The sequence below is a fragment of the Melanotaenia boesemani genome, chromosome 6, assembly GCF_017639745.1.
Source record: "Melanotaenia boesemani isolate fMelBoe1 chromosome 6, fMelBoe1.pri, whole genome shotgun sequence".
Classification (NCBI taxonomy): domain Eukaryota; kingdom Metazoa; phylum Chordata; class Actinopteri; order Atheriniformes; family Melanotaeniidae; genus Melanotaenia; species Melanotaenia boesemani.
Genome location: NC_055687.1, coordinates 4,548,129 through 4,570,779, shown reverse-complemented (window position 1 = coordinate 4,570,779; position 22,651 = coordinate 4,548,129). Strand labels below are relative to the sequence as shown.

Genomic DNA, 22,651 nt, shown 5'->3' with positions numbered 1-22,651 from the left:
AAATACATCTCCCTGTCATGTGTCCTGTCTTGAAGTGAGGTATCGCCTGTTGGGCAGGTGGAAAGGGGTGGGGATATCCCCCAGAGAAACAGATGACTGCCATGTGTGTTCCCTTTTCTTTTTCAGGTCGTTGGTGGGCAAGGCCCTACGATGAAGAAGAGGCGTGTAGACACATAGGAAGTGTCTGCAACATCCCGCCCAGAACTCTGCCAGAAGCTACATGCCTGGACACTCTATGGCAGACTTGAAGGCCCAAGACATGAACATTTTGGAGACTGGGAGATGGCAAACCATTTTATATGAATAAACTGTTTTAATATCTTTTTACTTTTATTGTGGCTTTTTAACTCTGCTCCCCCCTGATTCGAAAAGAGGCGGTGGCCCTTATCGGGACCCACGTCACCACCTGTGACATAAAGCACTCAACAGCCACTGACAGAACAAGACAAATGTATATAAATAAAAATTCATGAAAAACTATACAGGCAAATATTTCACTCTTGGAATAGCTTTAATAATGAGACAACTATACATAATACACAAGTTATTTATTTGATGGTGTACAAGGTGTCCTAATTAATGAATATTTAAGATGACTATGAATTTTCTTTGTTTTTATTTAACTACAATAACATTCAAATATAGCATTAACTCTGTACATTTAAATAGTTCCTACCAGCTGTAGTCCAACATTTACCTAACTTTACGCTTCTCCACTTTAACCAAGGATGCCTGTTTTTAAATTCCCTTGCCTGATTCTCAGTCCACAAGGCGAATTCTCTTCTACGAGAATGCACACACACACACACACACACACACACACACACACACACACACACACACACACACACACACACACACACACACACACACACACACAGAGAGAGAGAACAGCAGTACCTCTCTTAGTTTCCACGAAACCACCAGTTAGCTTATATATTTTATATATCTTTTAATGTGCCAATCACCTGCTGTTTAACACTCGAATGCCACTCACCTGGAAAACTCAGAAAGTGGCTTAAACAAACTCTTAAGTTTAAAGCGCAACTCTGGGTTGACCAACTTGAGCTGTCAATCTCAGAGTTTTCACTAAACCCGCTTTCTGAAACGGGGCCCAGGTTGAAGGACAGCGTCAGGCTCTCCACCCGCCCATCAGGAGAAGCTGCAGCCTCTTTGCAATCATCAGGCTCCTTTCTGAATTGTCAGTGAATCAATAGTGGAAATGGCACAAGTAGCAGCACACTTACTGAAACACTGAAACATTGTGATTTGAGTTTGTTTTCGTTTCATGTTTTATTTTCTCTGTGTTCCCTCTCCACTAACTAACCGCCCAAAAAATTCTTCCTCTTCTTTTTCTGCTGCTGATACATCTTCTTCTTCCTCTCATCCGCTACTCTTTAATTCGTGGTTGTCTAGCAACCAGCCACCAGCTGATAGGCACACAGGTCAGGATCAGGACAGACGGCCAAGCTGCTTTCCCTCTGCAGCGGCTCAACATCACATTCGACGGAAGTGCTCGTGGTCTAAACGAGCCGGCTTTGTGGTTAATTTATAACCGGAAAAGTGAAAGCTATGTCACAAAACCATGTTGACACGTGTCTGCACATTTTTTAGTGGTTATATGGACATTTGGGACCTTTTCTAGTGGGTATACGGCATATACCTGCGTATCATGTAGACTACACCACTGGTCTAACACATTTTAGTTCAAGGTCCACATTCATTCAGCGTGATTCCATTTCAAGTAGGACAAAAACTAACAAAACAAATAATCTATAAATAAAGACACCCCCATGTTTAAGTGCAAAGTACAAGTACTTTGTCATGTTTACATTTACTGAACTAATGAATTTAATGAAAATATAGAAAACATTTAACAAACATTTAAAATTTATCTTTTCAGAAAACATTAACAGCCTGGAACTAGTGAAGAAAGAATTTAAGTCAGTTTCATTAAGTGTAGTTTGGGTTTGAATTAGAAGTCTACAACAGGTTACAGCCCTGTTAACTTTTTATTTTATGGTTTTGTTCATAATCTTTATTATAGGCATTAATATCTGACTGTAGGCCAGGGGATCGGTGGCAGCTTTGCATGTTGTATTTTTAGCCTGGTCACGGAGCAGAGGTGAACATCTCATGCTCTGATGGTGCGCTCCACTTGCTTTAAAATAACTTTGATAAGGCCACTTGCTTGGTCCAGAGGGCAAAGGTCAAGTGCTCTCGCACCACCTGGTGTGTATCTGTGCACGCCACTGACTGATTCTGTTGGTAGATGTGAAAATTAATGGATGCATAAAAATTAAGGGGCAAGGATTAGCCAAACCCTGAACTGTATAAAAGCAGCAGTCCTGTGAGAATGAAACCAGTCTGAACCCGGGTTCTGACTTATGCATTCGTTGCCTGTATTTTTGATGGTGCCCTAATAAAATGCACCCTCCTTGCACCTCCTTGTCTGGATAGACTTCCTTCTGCATAAAAATACCAAAACAAATATAAGATGAAATAATATTTTATTGTCCGCTTGCATGCTACAAAAACAAAGAGTCTATAAATATCCATTAAAATATCAGCAAGAACAAAAAAATCATAAAAACATTTAAAAATTTGAATGTACACTTTATCTTTGTGTAATGTTTTAGGTGAAAACACATTTTAACTCTGTAGAAAAGCCAGAAAAACAAAATATACCGTGAGCCTTTTAAATGGATAAAATTTTTAACAACTTGTTCGCGCAGTTTTTTTTTCTTTTTCAGTAATAAACATTTTCTTGTGTCCTCTTATTTTCTTCAGCTCTCCCACAACACGTCATCAAAGAAGAAGAGGTTCTTACCAGCCAGCCTTGTGATCCAGAGAACTCCAGGAGGAACCGGAGTCTCTCCCCATTAAAGGCAGAATTTGTAGGATTTCAAGGCAATTCTTTCCAACACCAGGTGGCAGTAATAAAAAAAGACACAACTCCGTCACCTCCACAAACCACCACAAGATGGCAGTAATGAGCAATACTCTTCACCCCTCCCACCCCCAATTTACACAGCAGCGCCACTTTCATCTCCACCGTCCACAAGACTTATTTAGGAGCTGAGATGGCATCCAGTTTTTCAACTCCAAGTGGACCAGTAAGTAACTGTTTAAACAAGTTCTGCCTCACGCTGAAAACTGTAATTTACTATGTTGTTTTGCGAAGTAGTACATGTTAAAATTGCAATGTAGCATTATGGAATAAACAATGCTAGTAAATGAGGCAAAGCTATGTGATTAGCTATCTAGTTGCTAGGTTAATTATAACGTTATAAATATGTTTGCAAATATTCAGCTAATATTAGACTGACTTAGACTAACAGAGTGACACGATAACATGACGCAGAATTTGCAGGTGTGAATGTTACAGATATGTCAGTCTGTGCACTTGTGTTTTCAGAGTGACGAGGACGATGTGTCACAAAGTTCGCAGCGTTTGAGCCGAGGCAGGTCCGGTGGACGGTCGAGCAAGAGGGTTCAGGGTACGAGGCCGAGGAACACGAGCTGCAGCTTCCAGCGCTGAGCACTCGGATAGAGTTGAACAGTATCGCCGTGACCGGTTGGCTGCCACACAGGTAAAATGCAGGATGCAGCTTCATGTTCAATGGTTTGTCAAGCTATCACTGATAAAAAATATACCTCAAAAAAGTCCATATTTTCACAAATATTGCAATAACTAATAATGAATGAAATGAAATGAATGAAATGAAATGAAATGAATGAAATGAAATGAAAAATACTTTATTAATCCCAAAGGGAAATTCAATATTGTAGTAGTAGTAATTTTTTTTTTTTTTTTTTTTTTTTTTTTTTTTTTTTTAGTAAAGTAAAACAATCACTACATATGTTTAATGTATTATTTCTTGTTGCAACGTAAATGCGTTTTTATGTGTAATTTATGGATGTACTTACAGCACTTATTCTTAGTATTTGAACTTTTTGCTTTGACAGTCAAACCATTTCATCAGATACTATAGTAATATTTAAAATTTATCTCTATACAGAATAGGGAGACACAGGCCTTCACTAATAAATCAAATCTTTTACTTGGCTTTACACTTTGTTTTCCATTAATAAATAAAATTAGGCTCCACTTGTATAACTAATCTTTTTTTATACCTTCCAGAGACTTCTTGATGACATGACTGCTGAGGAACCTAAGAAGGCTTGCATCACAGCTCGTCGAAAGGCAACCAGGCCTGATTTTTGATCTTCTATTGCAACAGAGCAATTCAAGCGTCTCAGAGGCAGCTGGAGTCCCAGGAACGCCCTGGTGTACTTGTGGGTTATGCAGGGAGATGCCAACCGACAGGGAGAGGATCTGCTGTGGTCAGACACCAGCTAATTGCATCAGCAAGCTACCACATTTTACCCAATATTGCCTTGATGAAGGATATCTTAGGATACATAGGCATTATCGAGAGGATGTGAAGCACTTGGCCATGCAACAGAGCCAGGTGATGACAACTGGGAGCAGGAAATCGGCGTGTCATCCCCAGTTGCTGTGTGTGGGCTATTAGAGAAACATATCCTGATCCACACAGACAGTACACCGGTTTTGTTCCTGGCATATTATATTCTTTTTGGGTAAACTGCAAATTAATATTAACATATCTGTAAAATTTTATAGATTGTACATAATTATTGTATAATTTCTGTTCACTTATAACTTTGTATTTTGTTTTTCATTTATGTATAGTTATATAACTTAATTTGGGATAGTTTGTTTTTATTCATACCTTTTTGATTAAAATAAACTCAGATTTACATGTTTTACCTCGTTAATTCAATCCTGTAATAATATAAATAATTGTACAGTGGGATGTGACTGCAAAGGAACAAGACAAATGTTTATTACAATTTAACTGCAAAAAATAGATAAATGTAACTGATGTAACAGCAGCAATACACAGTATATACACAACAAAAAACCCCATGGACCAAAGCCTATCTACAAAAAAAAGCCACATATCCATACAAAGGATGTGAAATTTTGATTGCACAACAGATATTCAATCCTTCTTGACGGTGTTTTTTCTGTGGCAAACACCACTGACTGAATACACATTTTCACTTTTTTTGTTCATTACAGTTATGGAAATAATTATTAGATGCAGTAATGGGGTTGAGGGGGCAGATTTTGTGACCTAAGCATCAGATGTCTGCTTTTTGGAGACCTTGGCCATGACCTTCTGCTGTCACTGGAGCAGATCAGTCTAGTGTGAAGTTGCTGGGATGAGAATATTCTCCAAATGTGAGAGCATGGTCCTCGGAGGGAAAAGGCTGGAATACTTCCTCTGGGTTGGCTGATGAGGTCCTGAATCAAGTGTGGGATTTCAAGTGACTCCGAGTCTTGTTCATGTGGTAGATGTGAAAATTAATGGATGCATAAAATTTAAGTTCAGTCTGAACCCGGGTTCTGACTTGTGCATTCGCTGCCTGTATCTTTGATGGGGCCCTAATAAATGCACCCTCCTTGCACCTTGCTGACTTCATAGTTTTTGACTCCAGGCTGATCTTTGTTCACTGATAGTTAAGCTTCCATTTGAAGCCTTTTTGAAGCTTTTGAGCCAGACATGATGTCTGGATAGACATCCTCCTGCATAAAAATACCAAAACAAATATAGGATGAAATAATATTTTATTGTTCGCTTGCATGCTACAAAAACAAAGAGTCTATAAATATCCATTAAAATATCAGCAAGAATAAAAAAAAAACATAAAAAACATTTGAAAATGTGAATGTACACTTTATCTTTGTGTAATGTTTTAGGTGAACACACATTTTAACTCTGTAGAAAAGCCAGAAAAACAAAATATACCATGAAATTTTAGTAACTTGTTCGCAGTTTTTTTTCTTTTTTCAGTAATAAACATTTTCTTGTGTCCTCTGATTTTCTTCAGCTCTCCCACAACACGTCATCAAAGAAGAAGAGGTTCTTGCCAGCCAGCCCTGTGATCCAGAGAACAACTCCAGCCAGAACCAGGAGGAACCAGAGTCTCTCCCCATTAAAGAGGAAGAGGAGGACTCCATCCCTACTATGACTCAGAGCAGCTGGAACTGAAGCAGGAGACTGAAACCTTTGTGGTAATTCCTGTTTATGAAGATAACGACCTCTGTAAACAAGAACTAAACCAGCAAATCTCTGACAACACTCCTGCTCCTGAGAACAAAGATCAGGAACCAAGACAACATGTAGACTCAGGATCAGCAACATATACAACGACAGAAGAAAAAGAAAAGTAGTAACAGGAACAATAAAGACGACTCTCCCTTATCGACGAGTTGTGTAACAGTGATGAGGTTAATAAATCTACAAACTGTGTCATTTGTGGAAAAGTCTTTAGAGTATAATGATGAATCATGACAGAACCCACACAGGTGAGACCATATTCCTGTAAATTCTGTGGGAAAAGTTTCAGATGTGGTTGATACATACAGATCAACATGAGGACCCACACCGGTGAGAAACCTTATTCTAGCAAAACATGGCAAAAGCTTCATTTACTCATCACTGTTACATATTAAAGGCCACGCTAGAGAAAAACATGTACCTGTAAAACATGTGGGAAAAGTTCATTTCAAGTTGTAGTTTAAATACAAGAAAATCCATACAGGAGAGAAGCCAAGTCCTTGTGAAACGTGCCGTGAACGTTTCAGAGATTCTGCTAAACTGTCAGCCCACATAAGATTTCACACAGGTGAGAAGCCATTTATATGTGATACATGTGGGAAATGTTTCAGGCTTCAGGAAATACTGGTGACCACAAAAGAAGCCACACAGGCGAAAGGTCATATTTTTGCAATATATGCGAAAATTTTATATTCAGAGTGGTTCTTTAAATGAAAACTCAGAGAAGCTGCTTCATCTTTGTACAACGTAGTGAAGATTTCACATATCGTGATGCATCGTTGGTCCACGCGAGAATCCACACAGGTGAAAAGTCGTATTCTTGTTAAACATATAGGAAAGGTTTTATTATAAATGTCAAAAGTGGACGCAAGAAAACTCACACCGGTGAGAGGCCACATCCATTTAATTTACTTGGTAAATATCTGAAATTTAAGTTCTTGGAGTTGGAGTCCAATTTAGTTTTGAGCCACAAATCTGCAGAGAAAGAAATGACTGTAAAAAGGGTTGGGTCTCTACTGTTGTTTTCAGCAGAGATAAACTTATTTTATTCAGGAATTTTCAGATCTTTTCTTGGTTATCTTATCACACCATATCAGAGTAGGCATGGTTGGAAATGTCCATAATCTTGTGTTTTGCATTATTTAAAAATCAAAGTGTTTTATTTGCTGCTTGTGAAATTGTAATCCAGTCCACCCATTTCTGTAGGCAAACCCTTGACCTTGTGTGGTCTCATTTCTGTGTAGACATTGTAAATAACTTTACACATTTCCACTATCACAATGCAAAACTCTCCCAGTCTTATGTTCGTTGTTCCTGAGCTCAAAACCTTCTCAATTTATTTCTTTGTCTATCAAGCTTCAAGCCATACAGGGCAACATGTCACCACTGCAGTCTTTTGTTAATATTTTGTATTCTGTAGTTAATACCTTTCTTTATTTCCACCATGGTTAAAGAAGAAATAAGTTTAATAGACAGCAAACGAAGGCAGAGGGAAATGAGAATAAAAAAATCTCAGGCAAGTTACAATAAAACTTTAGCCCTGTTCAAAGTCATAAAGTTATGTTTGTGTCTTCAGATTTGTAACTGATTTGTTTGATGTTAAATCTGTTCTGTCAACAAAAACTTTTTCTCCTTTTTAATAAATATGCAAATAGGGATGTGACATGTGTAGTATGTGAAAAACACATTTATCCAACACATGGTCCACATGAAAATCCACACATGCAAAAGCCATTTTCTTTAAAACATGTGGGAAAGGTTTCACTGTAAAATGTCACTAAACTGTACACGTGTCATGATGCGGAAAAGACGACATGCCCAAAGAGCAGACACAAACCACCGTTAACGCGTAAAATGAAAATTTAACCTAGCTTGCAGGCGCGGCTAAGCAGAGGATGGAGGTCTTTACCGCATGGTTCGGATCTGTTGAGCAGAGTCAGAGTTAAACAAATACAACGCAAAGAGCCACAACAGTCAGAACTTTGAATAATGAACCAGTTCTACTTGGTTTTAAAGTATCCAGGGCAGAGGGTTAAGTGGCCAACATCTCAATGTTTGTCATATAATGAAATAATTTGAAGTTTAACTCCAACATTTTTTTTTTTAAATTTAAGTTTTATTGCATTTTACTGTGTTTCATTTTTTTATGTATTGTTATAGATGTTGCTATATATGTGGATAACTCTCTCTTTTATATATTGAAAATCAATAACTTCAAGTAAAAACTGCTTTCTCCGCTCAGGACAGAGAGAACGTGAGACAACACACTCCTGCTGTGTTCCAAAACAGTTTTTTCAAAGTCATGCTTGTGTGTTCAGGCGAGCTTCAGCCTTCTCATGGGGTTCCAGCTCCAATCTAACCAAACAGACTTTTAACGGAGTCCCAGCACGGGCATCTGAACTGTTTGAGGAAAGTGGATCACACCGGGACAGAGTGATAAGTGTCACCGGCTTTTCAGCCCCCGGTCCCTCCTCAACCGTCTTCGGGCTGGGAGTCTGAATGAGAGGTTTCACCTCTCCATTAACTGGGTCGCTTCTAGCCAGAGCGCCTTCACACACAGCTGCGGCTTCTGCAGACACTTAATCTGGCTCTTGATGGCCTGTTTCAGGACCAACAGGAAAAAATGGCCCACAGGCTGCATAAAATCAGCTTTGCGGCAACAGTCAAGAGCTACACTGGAAGGAGCCGCAAGAAACCGGTCCAAGTCAAAGGACGTAGCCATCTCGATCAGAACAATAAAGTCCACTGCTCCACACCAACCGTGCTAAATATTTTACAAGAAAATAAGCTCCCGGACGAGCCCCCAATTTATTACGACCCACTATAGGGGTATGAGAAACTCAAGCTCAAAAAGTAGCCAAAGCAGTTGTATGCTATCGAAGGCAAAACCAAAATGAAATTAGTAATTATTATTAAACTGACAACATAAACAGTCAGGTTTAACCCTGCTGAAAACTCCGAGTATTCTACGTGCCAAAATGCCACCACTAAGCACAGCAAACAGTCAAAAGCCACCACAATTCTGTCAAGCTGAGGGGGAACCATCTGTGCTAAACAGCTTCTCCCCCCAGAATGAACACAGCAGCAGTCCTTTATTTCCTGGTTGCTGGCAGCCTGCGATGTGATTGGCTGGGTGATGAGCCAACCAGAGGGAAGGAGACGAGGGTGCGTCTGGTCAAGCCACTCCGAACAGGCAGGACTGGCATTTGCATGTGTGACGAGCCTCAGGGGGCAGCAATGACAGGCTTCCGTAACAATAATAATAATAATAATAATAATAAATTTATAACGCACTTTAAATTTTAGAACATTCTCAAAGTGCCATTTCTATTTTGCATGGACAAGCAGGTGTCTTTTTACAGAGACAGGCCACCTAAATAATTCACCACAGACCTCAAAGGAAAATGGTCTCTGTCCTGTATGGATTCTCATGTGTTTGTTTAAGTTTGACTTGTGACTAAATCTTTGTCCGCATTCCTCACAACTGAATGGTTTGTCTCCTGTGTGGATTCTCATGTGTATGTCTAAGCTTGTCTTGCGACTAAATCTTTGTCCACATTCCTCACAGAAGAATGGTTTCTCTCCTGTGTGTATTCTCACGTGTTGGTTTAAGCTTGTCTTGCGACTAAATCTTTGTCCACATTCCTCACAGAAGAATGGTTTGTCTCCTCTGTGGATTCTCAAGTGTTGGTTTAAGCTTGCCTTTTGACTAAATCTTTGTCCACATTCATCACAACTGAATGGTTTGTCTCCTGTGTGGATTCTCATGTGTATGTCTAAGCTTGTCTTGCGACTAAATTTTTGTCCACATTCCTCACAGAAGAATGGTTTGTCTCCTGTGTGGATTCTCATGTGTCGGTTTAAGTGTGTCTTTTGACTAAATCTTTGTCCACATTCATCACAGCTGAATGGTTTGTCTCCTCTGTGGATTCTCATGTGTTGGTTTAAGCTTGTCTTGCGACTAAATCTGTGTCCACATTCATCACAGCTGAATGGTTTGTCTCCTGTGTGGATTCTCATGTGTTGGTTTAAGCTTGTCTTTTGACGAAATCTGTGTCCACATTCATCACAGCTGAATGGTTTGTCTCCTCTGTGGATTCTCATGTGTTGGTTTAAGCTTGTCTTGCGACAAAATCTTTGTTCACATTCCTCATAGAAGAATGGTTTGTCTCCTGTGTGGATTCTCGTGTGTTGGTCTAAGTGTGTCTTTTGACTAAATCTGTGTCCACATTCATCACAGCTGAATGGTTTGTCTCCTGTGTGAATTCTCATGTGTAGCCCAAGTTTTCTTTTATGACTACAGATATGACCGCAAACATCACATTTAACTGCTTTTGTCCCTGTGTGAACTCCTCTACGCAAATTTATATTTCGTGTTACTTTAAAACATTTCTTATGCTTCAAACAACTCAAAGGATTCTCTGTTAAATGTCTCTGGAGAGATTGTTGGTTGTCAAACTTTTCACCACATTCAGAGCAGCTGAGGGAGTTGTTGGCAGTGTTACACTCTACATCATCGTTTACACCTGATCCATGTGCCCTGTTGTCATTCCAACTTTTTTCACTCTTTTTGCATCCTGATTGGGCCACAGTTCCTCTGGTTCCTCTTTTAAGTAGAGGGGATCTGGATCCAGCTTGTCCAGACTCCATTTCCAGGGAACCCCCTCTTCAATCACCAACAGCTGCTGCAGGTAACACAGAAAGAAAAAAGAAAGACAAAACTGGATTTCAAGGAGCCTGAACAGTGATGTTGACAGGTTCTCAATGTAGTGAGTCTCCGGCAGCTGGTGGTTTAAGTCGGTCCCTGGGAAATTCAGTGGCTCCCCAATGTAAAAAAAACATATCTTTAAATTTGTTATATTCTTCTATTTCTTAAAATGTAGTGTTAAACTTATTTGATGGGTGTATGGTATGACATGGTTATAAATAACAGACAGTCTCCCTGTGTTGCACTTCGGTCCACATCAAGTGTTAGGATAAGGTAATAAAATAAGGAATAAAATAAATAACTATAAAACAGATTCATATATAGTGTTTACTATACAGAGAAATATATGCAAATATACATGCATTAATGTTTGAAACTATAAATAAAGTATATAATGCTTAATTTCCTACTGTCACATCCCCAGGCCTGTGGCCGGTGGTTGTGGTAAGTTACGTTCTGGTGCTCGGTTGCTTCTCTGCAATTGGCTGTGGATGCAGCAGGGACCTCCCTCCTCTTCCCACCTCCAGAACCCCTGCTCTTCTGTTTTTGGACTACAGTTCCGCACTTCCTCTCTGCCAGCCAACCAGAAGGACTCCAGGCCTTTAAGAAGGAGGAAGTGCCAGCACTCAGGGCAGCTGTGTACCATTAGGCCCACAGCTCGCCAACTGGGATTGTGTATAGAAGTGGCTGGTCTGAGTAACCCTTGTGGGATTTTGTAAGAGCATTTAGAATTCCCTTAGTTTAGTTCACGGTTGTGTTTTTGGTTGAGATAATTGAGGATATGCGCGCTCATCGTGTGTGAGTGGCTTTTGAATTAAGTTTTATAGCAGATTTTGGTTTGTAGTTTGAATAGTTTTTGGTTTGTATTGAAGGCTACCGTCTGGTATTGCATTTTCGTTTTGGTTTGTATAAAAAGCTCCAATTTGGTTAAGAGTAAGAGTAAGGTTTTTGGATTTCTATTAGAATAAGTATTTTGTTTTCGTATAGTATTTGGGTATTTTAAAACATAAAGAGAATTGTTTATTATTTTGTTTAATTGTTAATTGTTATTGGTAATTATTACCTCAATTGAGGACACCTTATGTTAATTGGTTTTCTTTTTACTTTTACCGGACTTGATATACGGACTATTGGACACCTTTTGTTGTTTTTTTCTCTTTTGAACCTGGTTTTGTAATAAATTACTTGTATACATCTTTAAGTTTGGTCCGGCTTGTTTTTGCTATTGATCCCAATTCCCCTGGATTTGAGACATGGTCATAACAAAAGTGGGGGCTCGTCCGGGAGCTTTTTTTTTTTATTGGAGGATACGGTGAGAGCATATATCTCAATTTGTGTAGTAGTAGTGATATCTGCATTTTTGCCTGTGGTGGCTGGTCTGCCCAAGGAGGCAGGGACCTAGCAAGACTGAGCGTGATTGTCAGTTGGGCTCAGCTGGTGTCGAGAAAGCATCTTCTGTGGGGGATGGCAGGATGACTCCATCCGTCACTCTTCCTAAGTATGATCCGCTTCTCTCTGAGAATGGCTCAGGTTCCTCATGGCTAGATGCCCGGTTGAGGATGAAATTGACAAGGCTGCAGTTGGAGCATCAGCGCAGTTTGCAGCTCGAGATCCATCGCATGGAAATCGAGGCTGATGAGCAGGTGCGCATGCGTCGTTTGGAGCTGGAAGCTCAAACCCAGTCCACTTTACCGGCGACTGATGGCTCTAGCATGTCATCAGATGCCTCGGTCCCCTCTAGTCTCTTAGATATCACTAAATTTATTCCTTTTGTTCCAGTATTCTGGGATGGAGACTGCTATTTTGCAGCGTTTGAAAGAATAGCGCCAACTTTGAAGTGGCCAAAGGACTGGTGGGCCCTTCTTGTGCAATGCAGATTAAAAGAGGTCGTAGCAGCGCCCCCTCTTCTTGACAGCTAGGGCTACGACATTGTGAAGGCTGCGGTACTCAAAGCTTTTGAATTTGTACCGGAAGCCTACCGACAGAAATTTAGAACATATCAAAAGACCCAATCCCAGACTTACGTTGAATTTGCACAGGAAAAGGGCAGTCTCTTTGACCGGTGGTGCTCTTTAGGTGGTGTGAGCACTTTTGATTCTCTGAGAGAACTAATCCTCTTAGAGGAATTTAAGAAACAGCTACCCGAGAGTGTGGTAGTTTATTTAAATGAGCAGCGTGTGGCTACTTTGTCGGCTGCTGCTGTAATTGCTGACGAATATGTGCTCACTAATTAAACAGTATATAAGCCCGTTGTGAAAAACACTACTGTTGAAAATATGAAATCAGCCAAACCTCGCGTTCAAGAAGAACGCTCGTTATTATTGCCACAAAGTAAATAATAATAGTAAATAAAATAAAAATGTTAAGGGATACGGGAGGTTCCCAAACACTCATTTGAGCAGATGCGCTGCCGTTCACTGAAAGCTCATATGCAGGGTACACGCTACAGCATCTCCATGACAATCAACACTCTGGTTGTCTCGCGTTAATAAGTTTCACAGCTTATTTCAGCACATTCCTTCTCGCACCACTGTCATCTCCCATGACATTGATGGGAAACAACAGACCAGTCAAACAGCACCTGTACTGGTGTAGCTTGCCCAAGAGACAGCTCATGATTCAGGAAACCGACTATTTAGTCCACAACGGCTAGCCAAGCCAACTTTATTTATAAAGCACTTTACGACAGCAGCTACTGAACATGCTGAACTGAAAAGTGCTGAACATAATATAAGTAAAAACAGCAAAACATTAAATAAAAAAGACAAAATCATTAAAAAAAATTAAATCAATACAAAATAAAAACAATACAAGCAATAAAAGCAAAATCATACTGGGTGAAAAGCCAATGAAAAAAGTTGGGTCTTTAGAAGGGATTTAAAACTGAACAGTGATGAAGCCTGTCTGACCTGCAGTGGCAGACATTTCCACAGCTCTGGTCCCGCCACAGAAAAAGCCCTGTCTCCTCTGAGCTTCCTCCGCATCCTTGGCACCTCCAGGAGCAGCTGATCCGCTGACTGAAGGGACCGGGAGGGGGAGTATATGTGAAGCAGCTTAGAGAGGTAGTGGGGGCAAGGTCATTTAAAGACTTAAAAACAAATAAAAGAATTTTAAAATGAACTCTAAAAATAACAGGCAACCAGGGCAGTGTCGCTAAAACAGGACAGATGTGTTCTCTCCTTTGTGTTCCAGTTAACAGACGTGCTGCAGCATTTCGCACCAGCTGCAGACAGGACAGAGATTTCTGAGAGACACCGAAGTATACAGCATTGCAGAAGTCCAGCCGTGTTGTTATGAAAGCATGAATAACTGTTTCAAAGTCCTGCTTTGAAAGAATGTCTTTGGCCTTTGCCAGTTGCCTCAGCTGGAAAAAGCTAGCTTTCACAACTGCACTGATCCGCCTGTCTAGGTTAAAATCACTGTCCATTTTTACTCCCACGTTTGTCACATCCGATTTACAATACTGTGCCAGAGGACCCAAGTCGACAGGAGAGGACCTACTGTCAACCAGGACTAAAAACCATGACTTCTGTCTTCTTTTCATTAAAATGAAGAAAATTTAAGGCCATCCAGGCTTTGACTTCATTGAGACAAATTACGAGTTTTTCTAAGGAATAAGAGTCCTTGCGTTTAAGAGGGACATAGACCTGACTATCATCAGCATACAGACGGAAAGCACAATTGTGCTTCCTAATAACTGACCCAAGGGGTAGGAGGTATAATGAAAAGAGCAAGGCCCAAGAATGAATCCCTGGGGGACACCACAGGATAGAGGAGCAGGGGATGACTGGAAATGGTCCAATTTAAGAGAGAATGTCCTCTCACACAGGTAGGACCCGAACCATTCCAAGGCAGTACCATGAATGCCAACACAATGCTCCAGACGAGTCATTAAAATGTTGTGATCCACTGTGTCAAAGGCTGCTGTTAAATCCAATAAAACCAAGAGTGCATGGTCACCAGAATCTGTAGCTAATAAAAGATCATTAAAAACCCTCAGTAGAGCCGACTCAGTGCTATGAAGAGGTTTGAAACCAGACTGAAAAACCTCAAAAACATTATTTTCCTCTAAAAACTCTTTTATCTGTGTATAAACAATCCTCTCTAGGATTTTAGAAATGAAAGGAAGTTTGAAAATTGGTTGGAAATTACACAGAATGGTGGGATCCACGTTGGGTTTTTTGAGCAGAGGTTAGACTATAGCATGCTTGTATTCTTTAGGATTCTTTAGGATTGGCTCGCTACGTAACTAAATTAGATCTGTTAAAAGTAGGGATGCACCGATGTGAAAATTTTGGCCGATACCGATATCCGATATTAATATTGTTGTTATGGCCGATAACCGATATTTACAGATGTCGATATATATATTTTGTTTTAAAAGGTTTAAGATTATCAAATTCTGTACAAAGTGAAAATACGGCAAACATTAGGGGTGTTAGCTTCCCACCATTGTTTGTGAAGTTCTGGATGGCAGTTTTTCAGATGACATATCAAATTTGTGGTGCTGGACGAGTTCACACGGCATTCTCCTCGCATTACTTCGACTTTGCAGATATTGCATACTGCTTTTCGAGTACCTTCTTTCTACACTGTAAAAATTACCACATAGCTGAAATTGCTTCTTGCTTCAGTTACATCCCACAATGTAGTGCTGCATCGCTGTCACATGTCCAAACATTGCTGCATGGCCAAACCTTCCGACACATGTACACAATCAGCAATTATATGAAAATAAATATCGGCTGTTAATATCGGCCCAGTTTTGCTTATCGGACCGATACCGATATGTTAAAAAATGACTAACATCGGCCGATACCGATATTAATGCCGATCGTGCATCCCTGGTTAAAAGGATACTGGCAAGTCCCACTAACAGAAACATCGTTGACCTGTCTCCAAATGTAAGTATTGCAGTTATTGTAGCTTCAGGTGAGAGAAGCTTTTCTAAACTCAAACTCATAAAAAACATACCTGCGAACTACCATGACACAGAAAGGCTGTCCTCCCTGGCTGTTCTTTCGATTAAGCAAGAAATCACAAAATCCTTAGACATGAAAGATGTCATAGCAAAATTTGCTGATGCCAAGCTCACAAAGTCAAGTTTTGATAAAGAGAGTAGGAGTAACAGAGAGAGAGAAGAAAACTCAGAGATGAAGACAGAGAGAGAAGGAGAAAAGTTCAGAGAGAGTTCAGAGGAAGGGCTGACAGTGTCATGCAAAGAAAATAACCTGACACACTATGTAAAACAAATAAAACTAAATAGAAACAAATATGTCATTATTGCCTTTAGTAAAAAAGAAGGATGATAAAACAACACTGTACATCAATACTGAGAATCTAGAGAAGCTTTAAATTCCTCAGCACTGTGGAAGAAATTTGACTTATTATGCCTTATTGCTTCATATATTCACTTCATTAAGGGTTCATTATCACTTTTTACATTGTACATTTTTACTCATCATGCTTTAATTGACTTTTAAGGTTTATTCTCTTCATGTACATGCTCTGTTAAAAGGTCACCATGAGGGTAAGATGACCTTCATCTGGTCCTTCCTCAGACCCTTAGACTGGTTCTGGTGGAGACACAACTATGTGAGGCTGCTTTGACGTTGTTGCGTGTCAAAATGGTTTATATCATCGGAAAGACGAGACTTTGAGCTTTCATTGGATGTGTATATTGTGGGCATTCATGACGGAGGGGCTTGCACACATGGCTGCAATGTTGTTGATTGGTAGTCATGTACCGGGACCGGTACGTCTGCATCGTAAGGGGTTAAGAAGAGGCACCACACAATTTCTAACCAGTTTTTACTCCAGAGCCATAAGCATAGTGATGGTAAACTCATAACCTGCTTCCAATTCAACAGCACATTGTGCTATATTTTACTATGCTGTTCTTCTTTAGGTACCATGTACTATAGTTAATTTTGTAATGTATACTGTATAATGTAATATAAACAATATTATATTTGTGTAAACACATATAAACTATTTACATTCCATAAAGATTTTTCACACATATATATATGCACACACACACACACACACACACATATAAAGTTTATAATATATATTTACACACACAAAATAGTGTATACTTCATTTATAGTTTCACACAATAATGCATGTATATTTGCATATATTGCTCTGTATATACTAGACACCACTTTATAAGAGTCTGTTTTATTACTTGCTACTTATTTTATTACTTTTTACTTATCCTAATACTTGCACTAGAGTGACATCTGCCAGCAAAAAAATTCTTCCTTGTTTTTTAGTCCAGGATAAAAACCTGACTCGGATGTTTCTGTGTCAGTATTCTCTGGATCCTTGGTCTTACTACTGAACCCTAAAGCTGACCAGACACTGTATCAGTTTAATTTGACTATAGTATACAGCGCATTTGCAGAGATCCTGTTTCCAAGCTGCTCACTCAGCTCTGTCCAGACTCTGGTCCTAGGAGCGACCATGCTTCCCTTTTCCAGTACTACGGCCTCTTTTGATGAGCAGAGAACTTCCAGAAGGGAATCTTTTTGTGTGTCCAAATGTCCACCCTACTCCCTAACCCCTCACTCACTACATAGGGCTGCACTACATAGTGACTCATTCTCTTGGCGATTCGGACACAAAGCTGCCTCTTTTTCCCCTCACGTGACTACCAGCCGTCACCACGGCAACCACAAGATTGTAGGAGGTTGCAGGTAAAGCCTAAATAAACTTGAATGGTGTTGGATTTGATATAATTCTGTCATGTATATATGCCATCAACAGATTTGAGTAGTTATTACCAAGTATTCTCATTAACCTGTTATTAATCTACTGCAGTCAAATGAAAGATGTGTTTTAACATCCAAGTTACACATTTAGACCATTTTCACTCATCTGGGTCTTTTATTATATAAATGGATGTGAATACCCAGGAAAGTCTAACTGGTTTGTCTTTGCATTCATTAGATGAACGTTTCTTGCATGATGCCAAGTTACAGCATGATCTCCATTAGAAGGATGCAGCTCTATGAAGTCTGGATTGTATTAACTGATAATATTACTGCTTTTTACTTACCTTTCAATCTTTTGAGAAACAGTAAAAACTAAATTGCAGTTAAAGGAGAAGAAAAAATAGCTAAGGTTACAGCAATTTTTCCGTTATAAAATGTTAGGCCTGACAAGAAAACCGTTGGTCCATAAACTGATTTTACGACACAAACTCCAGGTTTTCCGGCACAAATGATTTTTAAATTTATACAACAAACTTTTTTGGATATTGGATTAAAACAAGGAAGAAGCTGGATGATTAAATTGTCGACTTTCATCAAAAGACAAAGCCACCTTCTTCTAAAACCACACTACAACCTTCTTCTCTGTAAAATTAATTATTCTCCAGTTTTCTGGGTAATAAAATCGGACGAATTGTAAACAACCGTTTTCGTGAGGCTGCGTGAACGGTCTAACATTTGAAAAATTATTTAGCCTTTAGAAACCAAAGCAGCACAAACTATTTTTTTCTTCTGGACAAACCAGCACTAACGCAGCACAAACGATCGAGACCATTTTCACTGTTTTGCGTGGGGTGGGGGGGGCAGCTTCACGCAGGTCTGGACAACTGATCTCGACACGAGACCAACTTAACATCACTAAGCACCAAACATCACAACCACACAGTTCACAGGAATATTACCACTCGCTGATTAAACCAAACACGTAACACACACCAAGCTGTGTTAATTCTCACCTTCCTTCCCGACCAGGGTCCCTCGATAACGAGTCTTTGTCCGGTCCCTCTTCCACGCCTTCGTTCCTCCCCAGCGAGCTGAACCTCCGCAGACAGAAACGTACAACCGTCAGAATCCAAGATACGTCGAAGTCTCCAACTATAGTTTAAAGTTTTCATCAATTAATGTTGCAGAAATACCTTGAAAAGAAGTTAAATAGATCCTCCAGTGATGTGGCTTGCAGGGCCAAGATGTTGCAGCGTGAGTAAAACCCGGAAGTTAGATTGTTTTCCTTCTTCTTCTTCTTCTTCTTCTTCTTCTTCTTCTTAATGGCGGGTCGCAACCAACGTTTCAGGTGCATACTGCCACCTTCCGTATCGGAGTGTGTATTCTCAGGGTGACTAGTTCTTCAGGTTACAGGTTAATGTGATATAGATTTCTTCTTCTTCTTCATCTTAAACCATTTCAAGACAAACAGTGCAGTCAGAACAATAACATACAGCCGCCAGGAGGCTACAATTTCAGAAGCAGCGTTTCTGAATATCGTATAACACAAATACACGAAAATGGGAAAGTTTTAAGGGAATTTTTTTCAACATTATAGTTACAAATTAAAAGGAAACTCAGTCCTCCTAATGTAGAAAAAATAAAGTTTGGTATTAAGTTCCAGATTAAAGATGGGTCTTGATTAACTGTTTGAGCTAATTCATTCGTAAAGTATTATTTAAAGTGTAAAAGTCTAAAAGGTTAAGGTTGTCCTCATCATATGAGTTCATTATAGAGGTTTTTGTTTCTCTATACAAAGCTGAACTGAACTCTGCTTTGCTGCATCTTGGAAAACAGTTTTATTCAACCCAATTCTAGGTGCAGGCCAGTTTCTAAACGTATAATAGGAGAAGGAAGACTAGAAGGCGCCGCTCTCCTACCGTCTTGCTCAAACAGGCTGTTATTTCTAAACAACTGTTTCTATCTAGCAGGTGCCCACCAGTCTCAACTTTTCCCTTATCAAGAGTCTGGAAGGAAAGTGGTCAGCCTGACCTCACACAACCCTGCACAATAACCCAACAGAACAACTTCAGTGTTCTATATAAGGAAAATACGCACAATGAAATGTAATTGAGGGTAATAAATAAATAAATGTATTATATGAATAAAAGAATGATTACATGTGTGATTAATAAATGAGTAAATATGACTGATTACCATATGCATTAAAATTACTTCCACACTATTATCCAGTAAATAATCTGCAGTGCAGTAAAATAATTACACTTGCTAAGATGTACTGAAATAAGAAACATATCTGGACTTTAGACAAGTTAGAAATATCTTAAAACAAGTTGTAAAACATTCATTTCACCTCCGTCATTAAGTGGAAAAACCCTCAAAACGATCACGTTAATGCTTCTTTTCAATGTTGTTTCTTTTTCACTTTGTCAGAAAAAGATCTTAAAACAAGATGATTCTTCTCAATTCAAGAATATTAATAGTTTCATTAGAAAAACCTAACAAATCCCCTGTTGCAGAGGTAGAGGGAGCACCAATCCCTGCCAACAACTTCTCAGACCACCACCAAACATTCATTTACCTGAATGAGCAGGATGAAGTGGAAGATGAACTAGCAACCTTCTACTTACTGGACAACCTGCTCTACCACAGCTGCTGCCAACAGCTAAACCATATACACTGCCACTCTGTTCAATTCTTTTTTTAGTTTCTCTTGTTTTAGGATCTTTTCTCTCAAAATGAGAAGGAAACACTGAAAGAATTCCTCCCAGAGCCACCACCTTATTGTGGTGGAGTTTGTGCATCCTGATGATCCTAGTGACTATGATGTCGGGGGCTCATGCCCCTGGTAGGGTCACTCATGGCAAACAGGTGTCTAGGGGAGGGACCAGACGAAGTGCTGCTCAAATCACCCCTATGATGAGGAGAAAGCAAGGACCAAGGTTTCCCTTGCCTGGACGTGGGTCACCGGGGCCCCTACTCTGGAGCCAGGCCTGGAGGTGGGGCACGGAGGCGAGCACTTGGTGGCCGGGCCTTTGCACATGGGGCTCAGCCCGAAAGGGTGACATGGGCCTCCCCTCTCTTGGGCTCACCACCTGCAGAAGGGGCCATAGGGGACGGGTGCAGTGTGAGCTGGGCGGCTGCCAGAGGCGGTGACCCTGGCAGTCTGATCCTCGGCTGCAAAAGCTAGCTCTAGGAATGTGGAATGTCACCTCTCTGGCAGGGAAGGAGCCTGAGCTGGTGCGCGAGGTTGAACGGTTCCAACTAGATATAGTTGGACTCACCTCAATGCATGGCTTGGGCTCTGGAACCACTGTCCTTGAGAGGGGCTGGATCCTCTTCCATTCTGGCGTTGCTCCTGGTGAGAGGTGCCGAGCAGGTGTGGGCATGCTCATTGCCCCCCAACTTGGCGCTTGTACGTTGGAGTTTACCCCAGTGGACGAAAGGGTAGCCTCCCTCCGCCTTTGGGTAGGAGGATGGGTCCTGACCGTTGTTTGTGCATATGCACCAAGTAGCAGTTCAGAGTACCTCATTGGTGGACTCCGGCAGTAAGGGATAAAGCTAAAAAAAAAAAAAAAGGAGTCCTATCGGGCCCTTTTGGCCTGTGGGACTCCAGAGGCAGCTGATGGGTATCGGCGGGCTAAGCGGAGCGCAGCTTCGGCGGTCGCTAAAGCAAAAGCTTGGGCACGGGAGGAGTTTGGAGAGGCCATGGAGAATGACTTCCGGACTGCTTCAAGGAGATTCTGGTCCACCATCCGGGGGCTCAGGAGGGGAAAGCAGTGCTCCGTCAACACTGTGTACAGTGGGGATGGGGGGCTGCTGACCTCGACTCGGGACGTTGTGAGGTGGTGGAGAGAATACTTCGAAGACCCTCTCAATCCCACCAACACGTCTTCCAATAAGGAAGCAGAGCCTGGGGTTAGTGGTGCTGGGTCTCTCATCTCTAGGGCTGAGGTCGCTGAGGTGGTTAAAAAGCTCCTCGGTGGCAAGGCCCCGGTGGTGGATGAGGTCTGCCCAGAGTTCCTTAAGGATCTGTGCTACTCCCTGCATCTGAAGACTCCTTTCTGTGGCTAACCCTTTCTTCCTGGTAGGTCAATCCACGGCTTGTGGGCACGTTTCCTGTCTGTATGGGACATTTATGATGTTTATTTCCTTAGGGGGATTAATCAGATGGTTTCCAACAACATAGCCGTCCTGCTGATATTGGCTGCTGCGGTGCACGTTGCTGGATGAGCTACAGTTGATTATCACGGCTGTTGATCGTCTCCCTGATTGCTGCTGCTTTGCTTTGTGTGTTTTACAGTGATTGTTTTATTTCTGAGCGGCCTCGCTGTTGCTCTCAACGAAGGCCCGGACCATTCCACCTTGTAAGCTGGTTTGACACAGAGTCTCCAGCTAAAGGACTACAGCTGCGGCGGGTTACGGGCCACCACGATCCGTGTACCACATACTACAGTATCTCAATTTTATCATTGTGCTCTTGATTGCCTTTAATAACTTAATAGGTTTGTTTATTGCATGTTACTCTGCATGTTTTAACTACGTTAGGATTCTCATGAGGAAAAAAGTGGTGCATGTGTCAAGGTGGCAATGCGACACAGTGCCCCATCCCCACCAACCAGACAGCACGTCCTGTGGTGTTTTTGCCATGTGGTTCATAAAAAATGACTCTTTTTACTTAACTCTGAGTACACACACATTTTAAATGTTAGTAGGTGACTACATTGTTTTTCAATCAGTTTGAAAACATTTATGAGTGCACTAGTTGTCATTGCTGAGATTGTGCTGCAAATGAAAGCTGATGTGGTCATTACCCTGTTTGAAAATAATTTAGCAATATTTTGACAGATGACCTGACAAACATCTGTCTTCACTGTAGGGAGGCCAGTGTGGATGGCAGCCCAGACGAGCAGCTCATCTGGGTATATTATTTTATCTATATTTATATACAATGAATATGGATATTTAATTAGACTTTTTATTTGAAACAAGAATGGGACGTAAAAATAAAACATAAACACCTGAAACTCTTTATCACTCGGTTTCCTCAATGATAAAACATCTTGTGT

At 40.6% G+C, this 22,651-nt stretch overlaps 1 protein-coding gene across 1 annotated transcript in view; it reads right to left on the bottom strand.

Annotated features, from left to right (window-relative positions):
* Positions 1-5,726: 5,726 nt before the first annotated feature.
* The window catches only part of LOC121641651 (gastrula zinc finger protein XlCGF57.1-like), a 46,342-nt gene continuing 29,417 nt past the window's right edge, over positions 5,727-22,651 (bottom strand). Inside the window, exons 1-3 of the mRNA XM_041987924.1 lie at positions 18,776-18,865; positions 18,596-18,679; positions 5,727-10,837 (exon numbers count right to left, since the gene is read on the bottom strand). Of these exons, the coding sequence (XP_041843858.1) occupies positions 9,480-10,802 (1,323 nt within the window). The 5' untranslated portion in view covers positions 10,803-10,837; positions 18,596-18,679; positions 18,776-18,865 and the 3' untranslated portion in view covers positions 5,727-9,479. Of the gene's footprint in view, positions 10,838-18,595; positions 18,680-18,775 lie in introns of the transcript that reaches the window.